This window comes from Rhinolophus ferrumequinum, chromosome 3 (assembly GCF_004115265.2).
Source record: "Rhinolophus ferrumequinum isolate MPI-CBG mRhiFer1 chromosome 3, mRhiFer1_v1.p, whole genome shotgun sequence".
Classification (NCBI taxonomy): domain Eukaryota; kingdom Metazoa; phylum Chordata; class Mammalia; order Chiroptera; family Rhinolophidae; genus Rhinolophus; species Rhinolophus ferrumequinum.
Window position 1 is genome coordinate 45112674 of NC_046286.1, and position 18878 is coordinate 45131551.

General features: G+C 36.4%; 1 protein-coding gene across 1 annotated transcript; it reads left to right on the forward strand.

The window, feature by feature from the left end:
- Window positions 1-668: 668 nt before the first annotated feature.
- SPACA1 (sperm acrosome associated 1) lies at window positions 669-18127 on the forward strand. The gene is made up of 7 exons (XM_033103687.1): window positions 669-942; window positions 6006-6062; window positions 10196-10297; window positions 11020-11126; window positions 12391-12526; window positions 17321-17441; window positions 17971-18127. The coding sequence occupies exons 1-7, from the start codon at window positions 669-671 to the stop codon at window positions 18125-18127; spliced, it is 954 nt and encodes a 317-aa protein (XP_032959578.1).
- The last annotated feature ends 751 nt before the right edge of the window (window positions 18128-18878 follow it).

The window sequence follows — 18878 nt, forward strand, 5'->3', positions numbered from 1 at the left end:
CGAGCTACAATAACAATAGTGTTTAGATCAAAGGAAGTGCGCTCCTATGTCATCTGTAAGTCAAGCCTCATCTGCAGAAAAGGATCTAGTTTGCGGCACCACACTCCATCAGCCTGTGAGGACTCCATCTTGATACACGCCGACTCGCGTGTTCTGCTTAAGGAATCTGAAAGCAAGTCACACGTAGACGGAGTCACAACGAGGAGTAAACTTAGGAAGGATGAACGTCTTTCAGGAGCAAGCAGGGAGAGCGAGGAAGGCCTAGGCGGTGGTTAGCGGGCGGCTGACGGAGGCCTCGCGAGCAGCGGGCGCCGTCGTAGGCGCCGCGGCCCGGGCGCCGTCGTAGGCGCCGCGGCCCGGGCGCCGTCGTAGGCGCCGCGGCCCGGGCGCCGTCGTAGGCGCCGCGGCCCGGGCGCCGTCGTAGGCGCCGCGGCCCGGGCGCCGTCGTAGGCGCCGCGGCCCGGGCGCCGTCGTAGGCGGGCCCGCTCCCGTACCGCGGGCGCCGAGAGCCGCGGCGGCGGGCCGCGCGCCTGTGACGAGCTGTGACGCCTCAGTGGTTGCCCGGGTGCGCCGTGGGGTTTCGAAGACCAGCGGCTCCTTCCTTCGACACTTTTCGTTGAGAGCAGGCGGCTGCGACTGCGCTTGGGCGGCCGTCGGGGCCGAGAAGCATGAGCCCCGGGGGCGCAGGCTGCTCCGCGGGGCTGCTGCTGACGGTCGGCTGGCTGCTCCTGGCGGGCCTCCAGTCCGCGTGGGGGACAAACGTCACTGCCATCCAGGATCCCGGCTTGGGCGGCGCCGAAGGCGAAGCTGAAGGCGAAGGCGCAGCCGAAGGCGAAGGCGCAGCCGAAGGCGAGAACGAGAATGAGAACGAGGGCGAGGAAGAGCCGGAGAACTACATGGGCGATGCTGACACCGCGCCCCGGGAGGAGGCCCAGGAGGATGGTGAGGGTTGGAGGCGCCTTGCTGGGTCCCAAGGCACCTGTTGGAGGGCAAAGCCCAGCTTTGTCCGAAGGCAATGAGAATTATCCCTGTTAACATCTACAGAACCCTCTCCTAAACAGCCCCAAATTTATACATTTTTCGCATGCGTAGTGGCCTTGAAGAAAGGTGTGTTCATTCTACAAGGCCACAGCAAGCTAAACAAGCCCACATCTAGAAGTTGCTACAGAAATACTGCTAAATATTGCTCCGCTAAAGGAAAAAGATGCTTTTTTTTTCCTTCTCCCAAAATGGCAGGAGTAACCTTCCACCTAGGGGCATTATTTTGACTCCCTTTGCAGTTACGTTTTTCCTTCCCATTGTGGATTTATTTTGAAGTTCCAAATTGCTTGAGGTCTTCCTCCTTTCCACATTTGCACTTTGATTTGGAACACAATGGAATTCAGAATTCCCCTCACTGTGACCCATCTAGATAGGCCAATATGCTGATAAAACTGCCCAGAAGCCCTTTATCAACTCCTTGCAGCCCTAACCTTGAGCACCTTTGCAGCGTGGTGTTTTATTTGTACGTTCGACCCACAAAGGAACGGATGGCCTTAGAATAACATCTGTCAAGGGATCCAACTAGTGGCTTTGTTAGATGATATGCGTTAACCAAGGGAGAATGAGCCTGTACTTGGTACATAAATTTGCCTTACTCTGCTGGCTCATTAAGCAATAAAACTTGACAAGTGTTGTACATGTTATATTGATTAGTAACTCACATGCTAGTAGGTATAAGGTCAGTTGCAGGTTTGCAGCCATCTAAAGGGAAGTGATTCCCTTCCCCCATAAATGACCCAGCTGAGATTTTTTAATATCCTTGGCAGTCTCATGTCTCCTATACATACAGAGTAGGTTCTATATTTATCAGCCTTTCTTTTATTTCCTGATGACAGATAGTGACCCTCAGTGACAGAAAGAAATTGGCTATCTGAGGTTAATGGTGGGGTTGAGGTTTGTACTGACTTGATTACAGAGAACTTGCAGAGGTCCTTGACTTTGGAAATGTGAAAAAGAGGACTAGAGAAGAAAACATGTTTTAAATAAAGCACAGTAGCGCTTGCTTCACTCTAGTTTTAAAAGTAATTGAATTAACAATTTTAGTACTAAACTGGTCCAAGGAATAGTCCTAGCTATAAATGATAAACGGAGTTTAGGCTAAAGCCAAGTGATGGAGTTATAATGCCTTAGATTCAAATTCAAATGTAGGAAAATTATTTATTCTCTCTCCCAGTCTTCATTTCCTTATCTGTGAACTTCAGGGAGTTCATGTACCTTCTGGAATTTTATATATACAATTTCATGCATAGCTGCTTTTTCCTGGGGAGAGTGAGAATCCAGAACTTTAATCTGAGGTATCTGACATCTGAAAATTTCCAGAGCCATTATTAAAATTTGTCCTCTTAACCCATCTTGTAAGTACGGATTCCAGATTTCAAGTACATTTCTAATAGATTTTAGTTATTAATCTTGTTCTTTTTGCACTTGCGTTGTAAAAACACAATACTTTTGAAAACTATGAAGGCACATATTTTGTTGAGAAGACTGCCATATTCTTTCTCCATAATTGCAAAACATTTTCATCTTAGATTTATAAACAATTAGAATTATTGGTCCAATGAATTTACTCATTTCTACATCTTCTGGGTTTTTTTTAATCACCTTTGTATACACACCTGCCATCCTGATTTGTGTGTTTACAAACATCAAGTAAATTTTGTGGTATAAACAACTTAAAAAAACGAAAGAAGACTGTCCATATCCTTTTAGCAAAACAGGAATTGTCTAGCTTATTTTCACAAAATATTTCAGGATCAACTCCTTCCTGTTGAAAGACTAACTGGATGAGAATACCATATATCCTTTTCATCCTTAGAAATACAATGTTCATTTATTGATTCTTGAATTAGAGAAAATTGATGTAGGATATTCATCTAAGATACCATCTCTCATTTTGCTTACGCAATCAATTTCACAATCATCATTGGCATCTAAAATGCTACTCTATGTCTATGTTTATCTTCTGATTCATCCAATAGTTTTGAAATATTTTTCTCTATCAGTTTTCTTTTCTTTCCCAGTATGGACAAAAAGAAATAAAAGAAAAATTCTAAAATCTCAGCTGTGTTCAATGAAAGCTGAAAATAATTTGTGAGAAAGTTGTCTCTAGACTTCTTTTATATATTCCTGAAAGATGATGTGATCCTTTGAGCAAAGCAATAAGAAAACAAAAGGTGACGTAGTAGCTATGATTTATTTCACAATTACATCATCTTTCTAGACAGCTCCAACCACTCTTCCCTTTATTATTATAGTCTTTTCTAAAAATGTAGTTGGGAATAATTGATAAGTAGTACTAAAATCCATCGTTATGGATGATGAAATAACAGTGTTTCAAAATGTAGGAAAAATTACCAAGATATTATGTTAGATATATACTCATAAACCTTTTATACCCCTGTTCCTTTTATACCTTTTATAATATACCCATATACCTTTTATAAATCTTAAGATTTATAAATATATTCTTACCCTATTTACCCTTAGATTTATAAAAGGGACCAGTAGTAGACCTACATAATAATTGCAAGATAGAGTTTTATTCTATAAAATGAGTTTTATCCTATATATTTTTTTCTTTTTCTTTGGAAGACTTCTATGGAAGAATAAAAATCAGGAAATAACTTTACAAGTCAACTTTCAAAAAAGAAGCTAAAAAATTTAAAAAATTGGACTCTAATAGTATATTCCAACAAAGGGTGCTATCCACAATGGAAGAGAACATTCCAGCATCTGGCCAGAACGACAAAGAGCAGGATCCTGATCTGCATCATTGTAGATGTCAAGGTTTTATCAGCACTTCTAAGACCAAGTAGTTTTTTAGGGAAGCCTCAGCACACTCTTGACTTCTATTGAGCTCACGTTGAACTCCACTCATTTTCACCTGTTCTGCTATCAAATTAAGACAGCCTATAAAGTACCTGGGGAATACCTGGTTTTTCAGCTCTGTATACAGGACTTTTTATTTCTCAGGTTTCATTTTGTTATATTTGCCCATTATTCCACCCTGTCATTTTTAGATCCAGATTTATCTCCAAACATATTTGCTATCCTTTCTGGTTTTGCAGAATCCCCAGATTCAGTCAGCATGAAATCAGTATTTTCTGTCATTAATAAAAATGTTGAACAAGACAGAGTCCTGTGACACTGACACATTGACACCAACCAATTAATTAGCATCAGTGGATCTTACTGTTTAGCAAGTTACACATAAAACTTTAGTGACATTAAAACCATATTTTTCCTTTTCACTCATAGGTACACAACGGGAAATTTTGACAAATACAACACTGGAGTCCAGATACATATAATTTCCCTTGTCCCACCATTGCAGGTTCCTCATCAAAAAAGGAAGTCATTGAATGACCTAATGGGCACGCAATACTCAAAGAGGAAAGGGACTCTGAAAATAATCTGATTAAATCTCTCTCTCTTTTTTTTAAAGTTAGGAGAACTTAAGTAACCTTCCCAAAGTAGCATAGGTGGTGAATAATAGAGCTGATTAAGTAATTTTTTGAACGGTTTTTGAAAAGAGGTTATTTTAAAAAGTCTAGTACTCATTCTCCTACCTGTGTTTTCTATGTTCAAGATTTGGCTTTTAATTTATATCTCATATATTTCCAGCAGAAAGTATCCAAGCATTTCAAGCAAAAATGTCAATTCAGAATTGATTATGATAGTCCAAATAGTTTATTTAATAGTCAATGTTGATTTACTTAACATATATACAACTAGTGCTTACTATGTATTCAAGGCACTGTATTTGGTGCATATAAGTATAGAGTAGAAGTGTTTATGAAAGTATTTTACAGTAATCAAAATACAAAAAAATTTTAGGATTATATAAAGTCAATAAGTATGAAATGAGTTGAGTGAAGTTATATCTTAAGCATACCTATAGCTATAAACAAGTTACAGAATGTTTTCACACACATTCTCTCATTCTCACAGTTATCAAATAAGATAGCTTATCCTTTTTCAAATTTTACTGAAGGGTTAACTAGGCCTGACAGTTTAAGTAATTTATTCAAACTCAAAACAGCTAATTAGTGGTAGAAGCAGTAATTTGGACTTCAGTGCTGAGACGGGAGTTGGACCTTCTATGGCTAATGGCAGTCATGGGTGGAGGCCGAATTGGGCTGATTTTCCTGTTGCGGCGAGGACGAGCCCTGCTAGGGGGAGATTAGTGTTGTAATTACTTCCATGTAATACTGTTGCCTCACGATACAATGACTTTTAAAAATTATCTTCTAATACTTCATTAATATTTTTTCTGTTGAGATTTTAGTTCTAATCTGAGCTATGGAGAATTGGTTATATACTACACAGCTAGTGGAATTCATGCCAAATTTCAGAAAGATTAGAAAAAGAAACACATGTGATTTAAAACCAATGATATTTAACTGCTTAAATACTTTTATATTCCTAGATTATCCTGCTAAATAAAGTGTTGAAATAAATTCTTAGGAATAATTTACTATCTTAGCCTGAGAATGAGTAGAACCAACCTATAACATGATTTTAATGAATACGTGGTGTAACGACATTTGTTTTGGATGGAAATGACATGTCCATTTCTTTTTTTTTTGAGAAATAGGGACTAGAAAAAAGTTAGACCTTACAATTAGCTGGCTTTCTTGTGTTTTTCTGACCTTTTATAGAACTTTAACTCACCATGTATTGAACTAACGAAAAAATTATTTTTAAGTTATATACAAGGTTTAAATATAAACTTTATTTGCAAGTTATTTCATAATTTATTACTTTAAAGGTTTAGGCTTCTTTTTATTTAAACAATAATAGAAGATATACTAAGAATAGTACTGCTTTTCTGATTTAATAAAAAATTTAAAATATCTGCTTCCCACATGATAAGTACTTGTATCCTCCATTCCCAAGTAAGAGTTTTGCACTTAGAATAATTTTCATATAATTAAATAATGTGTTTTGCAATTTACGTTTAGTTTCAAATTCGACAGCAGTCAAAGAAGTAGAATTTGGGATGTGCACCGTTACATGTGGTAAGTAGCATAGAGTACATAAACAATATCGTAATTTTGTCAGGGAGGAATGGTAAAAACTGTGGCAGTTTGTATTTGTAATTTTTGTACTCTCTCTCTCATTGATTTCTATTTCTAATGACTCCAATTTGCACACAAAATGGAAACTGATTGCTTTAAAAGGTTGCATATATGAGTTCTAAGTCTTATTTTAAGCCAGCTCTCTATATTTTTTGTCACATAAACTGCCTTCAACCAAAGTAAAATTTTCTTTATCTCACAGATGTTCAGAAGATGAAAGATCTTCCAATGCATCTCACAGATGTCTTCCCACATACTTTGGTGGCAAATCTATGAAATTTGCTTATTTGTAATAGTCTGTTCTAAATTCTACATTTCTCCAATGTATATGTCATATCTTGGGAAAAAGAGGATTGGCTTTGTGGGGAAGGTAATATTCAGGGACTGTGACTTATTTTGATCATTCCATGGATGGAAATTGGCCATAAAATCTCTTACATGAGGATTGGATTAAGGCAGCACATGTTCTATAATAGACCAGTGTTTCTCAAACTAACTGTTCACCCTAAGTGCCTGAAGGGCTTGTTAAAACAGATTGCTGGGCCTACCCCAGAGTTTCGAACTCACTAGGCCTTCAGAGGGGCCTAAGAATTTATATTTCTAAACAAGTTCACAAGTGAAGTTGATGCCGCTGGTTGCAAGACCATCTTTTGAGAACCACTTTGACTAGCATGCTGAGAAGATAATAGATAATTCACAATGAAATTAAGTTTGTTCTAAATAGAATCTGCTTTGAAAAAAAAGACAGTAATAGGAGGGAAAGACAAAAACCAGAGGGTAAGAAGACAGAACATCCATGACTATCTTCATCAGAATGATTTTCTTTTGTCAAAAATTATACCTGAACTGTTTTTATTTTCAATAGCTTTGTGTGTGTGTGTGTGTGTGTGTATGGTAAACTATGTTAGGTAAACATAAGACTTACTATTTTAACTGTTTTTAAATGTCCAATTCAGTGACACTAAGCACGTTCACATTATTGTGCAACCATCATCATCATCCATCTCCAGAGCTTTTTCATCATCCCAAACTGAAAGCTCCCTACTCATTAAACACTAATTCTCCACTTCCCCCTTCCTCAGCCTTTGTAAACCACCATTCTGCTCTTTGTCTCTTGAGATAGTTTTTAAACCTGTTTTTTACCTTAACTTCTTAATGAGTGAAAAAATATTAAACCTGTAATAAACCTGTGATTATTTATTTGCAATTTATGTCTTTCTTCTGCTGCTTGAGAAATTTTCATAAGAGAATTATTTTTATAACAAATGATATTGTTTTACTCTATTATTTAAAGATGTGTTTCAGAAATTATATGTTACATTTGTTAATTCAACAAATGATTCTCTGTTTTGGGGGCTTTTAAAAAACTTTTTACTACTACCGTGTTTACCCGAAAATAAGACCTAGCCGGACCATCAGCTCTAATGCGTCTTTTGGAGCAAAAATTGATATAACACCCGGTCTTATTTTAATATAAGACCGAGTATAATATAATATAATATAATATAATATAATATAATATAATATAATATAATACCTGGTATAATATAATATAATATAATATAATACTGGGTCTTATATTAATTTTTGCTCCAAAAGACGCATTGGAGCTGATGGTCTGGCTAGGTTTTATTTTTGGGGAAACACAGTATGTGCTAGGCATTGTTTTAGTACTGGGAATACAACAGTGAACAAAGCAGAGAAAATTCTGCCTTCAAACAGTATGTATTTTAGTTGGGATAAAGTGATAAATAATATGTAATATATGTAATATATCAGACGGTGATAAGTTCTAAGGGGGAAAATAAACCAGAAAATGCAATAGTTCACATCTAAGATATTTTTAAAATATTTAAAAATCTTTTCCATTTATAACAGAACTATACAGAGGAAAAAAATGCTGTAGTGAAAATTCTATTGAACTCCCAAAACAATATTTTAGTAGTCAAAAAGTTTTCTTTTTCTGGAATACACAGACAGATTTTTAAGTTTTACTTGGACTGAACAGAAAAGCTCACACCTACGCACATCATCGCAATGAACTGTATTTGGTTAAATAAATAAATACATAAAACACCTGCTTGAAAAATATTTATACATGTCAGAATAACTCTGTGCTTCTAGAGAAGTACCTTTCATAAATTCAAGTGGAGCCATACTGTAGTCATTCTTAGGTATTGCTTTTAATCAAAAGAGACCGTTTATCTTCCAGTCTTCTATCTCCTTATCTCACATGGAATCCGCTTCCTTGCTACTCAAAGTTTGGTCCAGAGACCAGCCTCATCAGCATTGCCTGGGAATTTGTTAGAAATGCAGAATTGCAGAACCTACTTCAGACCTGCCAAATCAGAATTTCATGTTAGGAAGATCCCCAGGTGATTTGCCTACACTCTGAACTTTGAGAAGCACTGTTGTAAATTCCAACTTTCCCTTACCCTTGAGAATGGTTTTTATGATTAACAGCTTGTAGGAGTTGAAAGAGGAAATCTGGGAGACAAGGAAACCGAGATGGACAGTTCCTTGGCCTATGATTATGTAGTCATCATAGGTCATGTCGACGTAAGAAACGTCTAAACGTGGAGAATTTTTATAAGTTTATTTGAGCCAAACTGACAATTGCCAGGAAGCAAAATTTCAAGGGATTGAGAAAATGCTCCAGAGAATGGCAGTTTTGCAGCTTATTTTATACGTTAGAATAAAAGGAGATATAAAGAAGGTTACATGAAATCCATTGGTAGTAGATTAAGGGAGCAGGAGAAAGCAAACCAGGGAAATCTCTGGGATTGGATAAAAAGTGAAACAGAGAGACACATTGGTAAGTACAGAGTAGTTAATTAACGTTTATTAAACGTTCACAGCACATACAGATGGTATGCAGGGTACAATATAACAATGAGGGGTTATGTGGTCTCATATTCTCCTGTCCCAAGGTTGGGCCTTAAGGGGTCTGGAAAAGAAGATTACTCTGACATTTCAAAAGTATGTTATCTTAGATGCAAAAAGACTCTCTTATGGTAAAGACTGACCTTTGTCAAGGAAGCTACAGGCCTAGGACGTGACTACCCTCCATGACCCGCTTTTAGTTAGGAATTTTTATGTTCAAACCATCCTATGTGGTTACTTTTGGTCTCTGAGATTGTAAAGCCTGCGATGCAGACCTCTCTGGAGCTTGTCAGGATAAGTATGTGCGCCCGTTTTGGTCCACAGTCATTTGTCACAGGACATGTTCAGCATGTCACTGCTGCAGCATTTTATCATCTCCCTCAATTCTGGTGATGAACGGGAAACTCAGTGGAAATTTGAAATCAGTTAGTAAAGACTTGATTTCTTGTTATAAAAACGTGTGGCAATTCTAAAAAGAATATTTTGTTGGAAATGGTGATTTGATCATAAATACTTTGTCCTGCTATATTTATTACCAATCTAAATATTAAAAAGCATCGTTTATTTTAAAATGTGATTTTGGAATTTCCTCCACAAACTCCAAATCCCCCTCTCCTTCCTAAAAGTTCCATGGTCAAATAAATTTGGGAGATCCTGTATACTACTGTGTTTCATTAAATCTAAGACTTTATTGGCTGTAAGAAGCACATTTTATACATGTCCCCCAAAGGAAAAATGCGGCCAATTTGTGACATGCCGTCAATTGTAAGATGCATTCTGATTTCAAAGATGTTAGAATACAAAAATTTTACATCTTAGATCAATGAAAGTTTATACACAATAGCACGTTAATTTATTAGCATATTAAAAGTCTCCCGCAAATTGTATAGTAAAGAGGTCCCTTTAATTTTATTTAATGTATCGTTTTCAAATGTGTATAATCATGGAATTCTTTTTCTTATGGTAACAACCAGAGGAACTAGTGTTTCATGTAACTTGCTTTGGTAATGCTGTTTTATGAAGTAACTCAAAATGAGAAGCCTAGAAACATTCTAAATGTTATCACCTGGAACTTAGGAATTTAATTTCTGAAATTAGGAGAAAAGTCTCAAAAGAGATCTAGATGGAAAAAAAAGAAAAGATTCTCTGGAATTAGTTTTCTTAACATTTGCTGATTTCTTTTACCAAAGGTGTTGGTATTAGAGAAGTTATATTAACGAATGGATGCCCTGGAGGTGAATCTAAGTGTATTGTACGGGTGGAAGAATGCCATGGACCTGTGGACTGTGGCTGTGAGTTGGACTCTGTGTTGGTGGGGAGACGGAGGGAGAAAGAGTTTACTCTGGGGAGATAGCCTTAATCTCAGGTTGCCGTGAACAACTGATATACTGAAAGGAAATCGTAATAAAACTTAAAATTCCATTTCTTTAGACAGTTGCAGCTCTGAGTAACTTTCTGTTGTTGCTTTATATTTTTCAATGATCTCTAACATTTAACATACATTGTCTGGGATACACTGTAACCTTATTGTACGCAGGGCCTGTGGCCAAGCTGTCCTATAGTGAAATGCATTGGACATGTTAGTCATGACATGGTATCAGTAGATTCGTCCACCCTAAATTAGGAACTTTAAGAGATGTTCTATATCAAAGTACACTATTCTGAGATTTCAATATTTCTAATAGAGGCCCCTAATCAGTAAATTGGAAGCCACTAGTAGACCTCAAAACTTATAAGATCACTAAGTTGGTTGCCCTTACTATACCTCTTTTTCACAATTTATTCTGCAGAAGGAGCAGATAGCTGTGGTGTCTCCCACCTGCTGCTTTTGGTGACTTCATCTTTGCACCCATCACTCCTCTCTGTTCTTCTACACCCAAACACTCAATAAATTTGATAACTGCCAGCATATAATTGATTTTGAAATTGGAGGTGGCTTTTAAAAGTAGTATGGTTTATAAAACAATTTACAGTGCCCCATGGTATATGTGTATTTAATTTTTCCTTTTTTCAGGGGGTAAACCAATATCAGAAAGTCTTGAAAGTGCTAGACTGGCATGTGTTCATACATCTCCTGTAAATCGTTTCAAATATGTTTGGAAACTTCTAAGGCCAGACCAAGTGAGTAATGAATATGTAATTTGGTGCTTCCTAGTGAGTGACAAAATTTGTTTCGCAGTGCTTGATGACTGTCAGAAAACTTTCTCTTTAAAAGAAGTTTGCAAAAATGAAGTTAAAATCATACAACTTTATTGTTACTAGGATTTAAGTTTTTTCATTATTTATATATTTATATATGTTTTAGGGTTAGTTATCAGAACTTAAAAACATCCATTTTATATAAAGTAGTCTATTTTGGAGCAAGGTTTTCATTTGTATACATAGGAGTTATGTAATGATAACAGTAGCTAACGTTAATTGAGGGCTTATTAAGTGCCAGACTGTCGTGAGCCGGATGTGGTTATCAAAGTAGCAGTCTCACCCAGGTTTGTGTCTTTCCACAACATCAGCCTTTATTGGAATAAAGCCCTAGATCCAATCCTACTGACTCGGTTTACCACAGGCATTAACCAAGGCTCTGGCCAGAGGATAGCCTCCAATAGTCAGGGTAGAGGGGTTTCACACGAGAGGGTCACACAGGTTTGCAAGCAATAGGGTTAGGCAAGGGTCTTACGACAGAAGGATGAGAGAGAGAGTCTGGTGTTCAGCAAGAGTACCTATCATGCTGGGGATCGTAGCGTTGGGCCTCAGGCTGGGCTGGTGAGACAGTCAGGAGACAAGGCTTCAAGATTTCCATCTGGGATGAGTGCAGGTGCGGCTGTCAGCTCATCAGTGAAGCCTGGGCGATGAGCCGTCAGAGAGCTCTGATTTTATGTTCAACACTGGGTGTGGTGCATCCATCTGCAGTCCAATAAAGCCGTCCAGGTGGTCACACTCCACTCTGCATCTGGAGTTATCTGGTTAGGGCATTCACTAGGTATTCCTTTCACATGATGCCCTGGCATTGCTGTCACTTTGTGATCGACATAGCTATCAGAATTATTAGAGTTCATTTTGTGTTCATAATAAATGCTCTATACACAGACATACGCCGAGTGTTAGTGTTTCTTTTAACATACAAAGCAATCCTATAAGGTAATTCCTATCACACACCCATTTTACAGATAAATAACTGAAATGCAGAAAGTAACTTATTATAGGTCATACAGGCAGGAAGTGGTAGCATTGGTACTTGATGTCTGGTTTGTCTGACTGTAAAATTCGTGTGCATAATTAATTACTGCCTCAGACTAAGAGACAATGACTCTTTTTTACAGGAAATAAAATTGTTTCCTGATCTTATGTTTACATGAAGAGTGTTGATACTTTTTTTCTTTTAAAATAGCAACCCATTGTACTTGCAAATGATTCAGCAATCCTGGATGTACACAGGGAAATCCACCCCTTGGCTTTCGAGTGTGATACCTTTGATAATAATGAAATAGTAGCATCTATTAAATTCACAATCTATACAACAAATGGTAAGTGCCCAGCAATGTTTCGGTTTCCTCATATCTCAAACTTTAAAGAGCGTCAAAATCACCTGGGGGGCTTATTGAAACACAGATCCATAACCCCACCCACCAAGTTTCTGATTTGGTAGATTTTGGGTGGGCCTGACACAAGAATTTGCATTTCTAACAAGTTCCCAGGTGCTACTAGGAGACCATAATGTGAGAACCACTGGTTTATACCATTTAGACTTTCTTACAAGGTAGTGCTTAATTTATTTTTCACAAAGTAAAGCCAGATGTGCCTTACTTTGGGAAACTGGTGTATCCCAAAGTATCCCTGAAGTATCTCCAAAGAATAGTCCTCTAACTTGTATTATATTTTTACTTTTACTTCTATCACAAAAGTGAAAATGGATACATGGAATTCTTATGCGTGCTAACAAAAAATTTTGTACAGTAAAGTAAATAAAATTAAGAAACATTATGTCAAGGCATGTCTCTTTGAAAATTATTCATTTAAAGAAAATGTTTTTGATGAAACAATAATAGTCATCGATATGTCACAAAAGGCAAATCTTGTCCTGAATGTAATTTTCCATGTTAGAAATTACTTCCCTTGTGAAATGGATTCATGTGCATGTCCTTTCAATTTAAACTATGATGTCTTCTATATCCAAATAATTATTTCTTTTTGTTCAGTTGCTCTTAACTGTTTTTATTGTTGTTGTCATCTTTGTTTGAGGATAGGGGTTTGGTCATAGGGTTTTTTGGAATCCAATCAAGCTCAAGAGGCTTTTCCCAGAAAAATGCCCACATTTACAAACATGCCAAAAGTTACCTGCAATTTTAAGGGAGTTCATGGATTTCTTGAAGCTATTTCTTAATCCCAAGTGAAGAATTTATGCTGTAGTCTAGAGATGCCATACAACAACATAGCACCTTTTATTGAAATGAAAACTATTTTGGGGGTGGTTTTTAAAAATAAACTATAATTTTTTTTGATGTGTTGTCTAGTGTCTTTGAAAAACATCTTTATAGTGAACGCTAATAATCTTACTCCTATGTTGGATATCAGGTGTTATTAAAAGGATAATTTCAACAAGGTGCTATAAAAGCAAAAAAGGACCAAGCATCATCAAAATAAAAAATATCTAATTGAGTCCTAGTTCAGGACATCAAAAGTTTTGGGGGCCATTCTCAGTTTTTGTCCTCATAGCCTGGTCCTTGTAAGACAACTCAGTGGTTAGCTCTTTCCGTGATTAGAAGGCAACATGCATTTGATAGTGTGTAAGCTAAGGGCTGGAACACAGACCCCAAAATGTCAGCCCTTAAGTGAGACAAAGTTGATTCTTCTCCCGTAGCACTCTATGGCTGGTGGGGTAGCTCTGCCATCGCAATACGTGCACTGGTTAAACGATAAAGTGTTTTCAGAACACTTTGATATCTATTAGTTTCTTTTTAAAATGACAATTGGGTACACCATGTGACAGACCCTTTTGGTTGTTTAGACATCAAACAACTGTGTTGACTATAAATGCTCACACAATATGGTACTGGCTTGAAACAAATACATACTTGAATATTTTTAGGGTAAATATGATTTAGTTAATGAAAATTTCCTACCATATTAGATTTTTCACTTCCACAATAGTTGTCCTTCATAATTAGGCATTGTTTTGGATTGAATTGTATTTCCCCTAAAAAGATATTTTCAAGTCCTAACTTGTATAACCTCATATTTGGAAACAGGGTCATTGCAGATATAATTAGTTCAGTTAAGATACGGTCATACATACATACTAGAGTGGGTTTTTGATCCAATATCACTGGTGTCTTTATAAGAAGAGGAAAATTTGGATAGAGACAGAGGAGAATGCCATGTGAAGACACAGAGACACAGGGTGTGGGGAGGGTTAGCGGGAGAAGACAACAGAGTTGTCTTATGAAAATGGAGTCAGAGATTACCGCCAAGGGACATCTACCAGAAGCTGAAGAGGAAAGGAAGGATGCTCCCCCAGAGTCTTTGCAGGGAGCATGGCCTTACCAATACCTTGTGTTCAGAATTTTAGCTTCTAGAACTGTGAGACAATACATTTCTGTTGTTTTTAAGTCAACCAGTTTGTGGTACTTCGTTATGGTGGCCCTAGGAAACTAATACAGACATAGGCTTAGTTTCAGTAAAAAGTGAGAGCATCAAAATTCAGCCTATTTTTTCCTTAGAAAATTTCAATAGGAAATGCAGCCTTTTTTGTTGTTATTATATATTGTCCGTGTAAGAAATGTCCAAACTTATAGAGAATTTTTATAAAAATTTATTTGAGCCTGAAAGAGGATATACCTGGAAGTAAGAGCTCAACCGACTGAGATAAATGCTTCAGAAAATAACAGTTTGCAATTTTTTTTTATGCATTTGAGATTAAGGAGGGAACATAAGGGAGATTACATGAGGGTGGGAAGAAGCAACAAGGGATGGGATTACAGGATAGTTAAGAATATGTGCTGTTTTGGGGGTGTTTAAGGTTTATTTAAAAGATTTATTAACCTAGCTAGATGCACAGAAACAATGGACAGGGCGTGGTTAAGGCAAAGATAAACCTTTTACTAAAAAGTTATATTCCCTGGGGCATGGATACCCACTGTGACCTGCCCAATTAGGAATTTATGACTAGATCACCACGTGAGATTACTTTCCATAGAACCTCCTTTTCCGTCCACAATATAAAAGTAATCTAAGTGACCCTGCAAGAAGACTACTATTGAAATGAGCTAAAATCTTCATACCCCTCATTCTCCACCCTGTCTTGGCTAGTATTGGGGTAGTGGATAAATGGAAAGGAATTTTGGATTTCTTCTCAAGTTTTAATCCTAAAACATGTCTTTTTTTTGAGCTTAAAAATCCCTCTGCTTCTGTAAACCTAAACTTATCAAAAGTAAAAAGATTTTTAAAGTCCAACAATGTTGGAATATAAATATCATGTAATTTCTCTATCATATGTGGAACTATTTGGTGATCATTAAATTAAGTGTATAACTCTAGAATTACTAAGGAAAACAGAAAATTATACTCTGTGGTATTTAAAGTGTAGAAAGAAAAATTCAGACATATAAACGGTTGAGATTGACCATATAATAGACTACTTCTGATACAGTGGTACTTACCAAAATTAAATATTAAAATACATAAAACATAGCTTGCAGAAATTATTAAATCTCCTTGGACATTGTTTTACTTGTCAGTATGATTCAACAGTTGCATCTCTTGTCCTTCCCCAGCTAAATACTTTATAATTGTATGATTTAGGGAACAGGAAGAGCCACAAGAAAGCTGTATAATTCACAAAATGAGTAATACTTGATGTAAATTGGCTTTTTACCAATTACAGCGTAACAATGTTATATGATAGGCTGGCTTTGTCTCTTTAATAGCCTTATTTTCAGGAAGAGCAAAATGATATAGGAAAGAACGACTGATTTAAAAGTGGTGTGTGGGTATTTGTATAAAAAAGAATGAGCTTCTATACCCTCCCTTACAATATATACAAAAATTAAAGATGTAGCATAGTCCTGGATGTAAGAACTAAATCCATAAAGCTTTAAAAAGGAAACATAGGAGAATATCTGCATGATTCAGGAGTAGGCAAAGGTTTCTTAGATATGACTCAGAAAACAATCACCATAAAAGGAAACATTGATAAAGTAGGCTTCATTAAAATTAAAAACTTCAGTTCATTAAAAGAAACCATTAAAAAATGAAGAGGCAAGCCAAAATCTGGGAGAAAAATAATTATAAAACATGTACAGTCAGTACAGTCAATTTAGGAAAAGATCTTGCAGTTTCTTGGAAAACTAAGTGTCCCTCTACCATATAACCCAGCAGTTCCACTCTTAGGTATTTATCCAAAAGAAATGAAAATGTGTGTTCACTAAATAACTTCTACAGAAATGTTCATAGCAGTTACTTTATAATAGCCCCAAACTGGAACGCTCTTAGTGTCCATCAGTAGGAGAATGAATATATAAACAAATTGAGGTATACTGCTCATTAATAAAAAAAAAAAAAAAAAAAAAACAGAAAAAAAACCTAGTGATACATGTGCCAACATGGGTGAATTTCTAAAATATTATACTGAGTAAATAAGCCTTACACAAAAGAGTTCATAGCATATGTTTCCATTCCTATCAAGTTGTGGAACAGGTAGAACTAATCTATGGTGAAAAAGAACATGAGGACAGTACTTGCCTCTGGAGGATGGGGCAGGGATTAACTGGGAGAGGCTTGAGGGAACTTTTTGGGGTATAGTAACATTCTGTGTCTTGATAGGGGGTTTAAATTACACGTGTGCTTGCATTTGCCAAAACTAAACAAATGTACATTTTGGATCTTTCAGCTCTTAGATCTGAAATTTTACCTCAAAAGAAAATATATAAATAAATACTGAACTCTAGTTAATGATATGCCTTGTTGAAAAATTTTGTGAAAAGTGTGCAGACATCAGCAAATTATGTTGAAATGCATCAAAAATATAAGATGGATCAATGGATTGATAGAAGCATGAATAAATAGGTAGTAAAATATTGATGGTAGTAGCTACCGTAGGTGGTGGGCCTATAAGATGTTTATTGTCAAATTCTTTCAACTTCTGCATGTTTGAAACTGACATTTTAAACATGCAGAGCAAGTTAGTCAATAACTTTCTTTCCACTGATTCTTTTTGCATATTTCTAGAATTGTTTTTCAGATATAAAGTTTCCATTTAGATGTCCATTTCTTTTTTTTTCTTTCCAGTAGTAATAATCATCAGGTGTGTGTTTTTTCTCTAGAATTGCAGATGAAAAGATCAAGGCAACCAGACACTGATGCAGTCCTAGTTTTTGTGCTGACCATAGGAGTAGTTCTCTGCATATTTGTGATCTTTGTACTGATCTTCATAATTATAAACTGGTAGGTGAAGCACTGAAACTGAGTCTCACCGTTGACTGATGTCCTTCTATCTACCCCTCCCTTGTCCCATGAATCGTAAGCCCTGTCATTGACGCTTCTCACATGTGTCTTCAAACCATCCAACTCCCTTAATTCCTCCTGCATCTGTCCTAGTTCAGGCTACCTAATCTCATGACTTGCTTCCCCAGTCATGAGAGAGCTTTTAAACGCAATTTTTAAATTTTTGCACAGTAGTTGCTAAAAAAAAAAAAGTTTATTGAATGAATATTTGTATTGTCAGTTGTAGTTATCACAAGTCTAACATTTGGTTAATTGTAACCTACCAATGCATTTATATGAAAATATTTCTAATACTTACATGAGTATCACACCCTGGTACATCTGAGGGCTCATCTATTATCACAATGCAACTGTTGCACCACAAACTGGAAATATATTGTGACTAAGGATTCACTTTTATGTAGAGAAAACTAAACAGAAATAGATTCATAAGAGATCTTTTTGTTTTTGTTTTTGTTTTTTCTCCCAGGGCGGCAGTCAAGGCTATCTGGGGGCCAAAAGCCTCAGCTGCTGAGATGCCTTCTGAGCTTAGTTCAATGAGATACAAAGAGTCAACTTCTTTTGACCAATCACCAACAGAAATACCTGGACAGGAAGATGATGCCTTAAGTGAATGGAATGAATGATGTATGGATGATATATAAGAAACCAAAGGAGATTCAAGCATATCAGATTCATTATTATAAAAATAAAATATATAGCGAAATACTTTAATAATATTTCAGGTGATTTACCACAGTCTAAAGATAATAGAATATGAGAAGAGGCTGTTTTAATCAGTGCACCTTTGTGATGGAATTATCAAAAACTATTTTTAATTTGTTCTCAACATTTACCATTTCAGATGATCATTTGGTACATTTATCTAGAGGTACATACAAACAAAATCTTCTAAACACATTTTTTTATCACTTTTGATCACTTCTAAGTTGATTTTCCTGTTCTGTCTCAAGAAGAATGACTTTCTCTGCTGGGAACACTGGTTTGAACTTGCTAAAGCTAATCATATTTTATATAATTTTTTAAGATTTTTATTAAAATATCGCTAACATCCAATATTACATTAGTTTCAAGTGCACACAATCGTTATTCAACATTTATAATCTAAAGAAGTGATCACAAGTCCAGCAAACATCTGACACCGTAATAGGTAATCTCAATATTATTGACTATATTCCCCATGCTGTATGTTATATCCCATGACTTACTTGTTTTATACCTGGAAATTTGAATCTCTTATTTCCCTTCACCTTTTCCCCACCTTTGTTAATTTCTCAACTACGGTATTCAATATTATTTTATATTAATTTCAGGTGTACAGCATAGTGTTTAGACATTTACATAATTTAAGAAGTGATCCCCCTGACTAGTACCCAT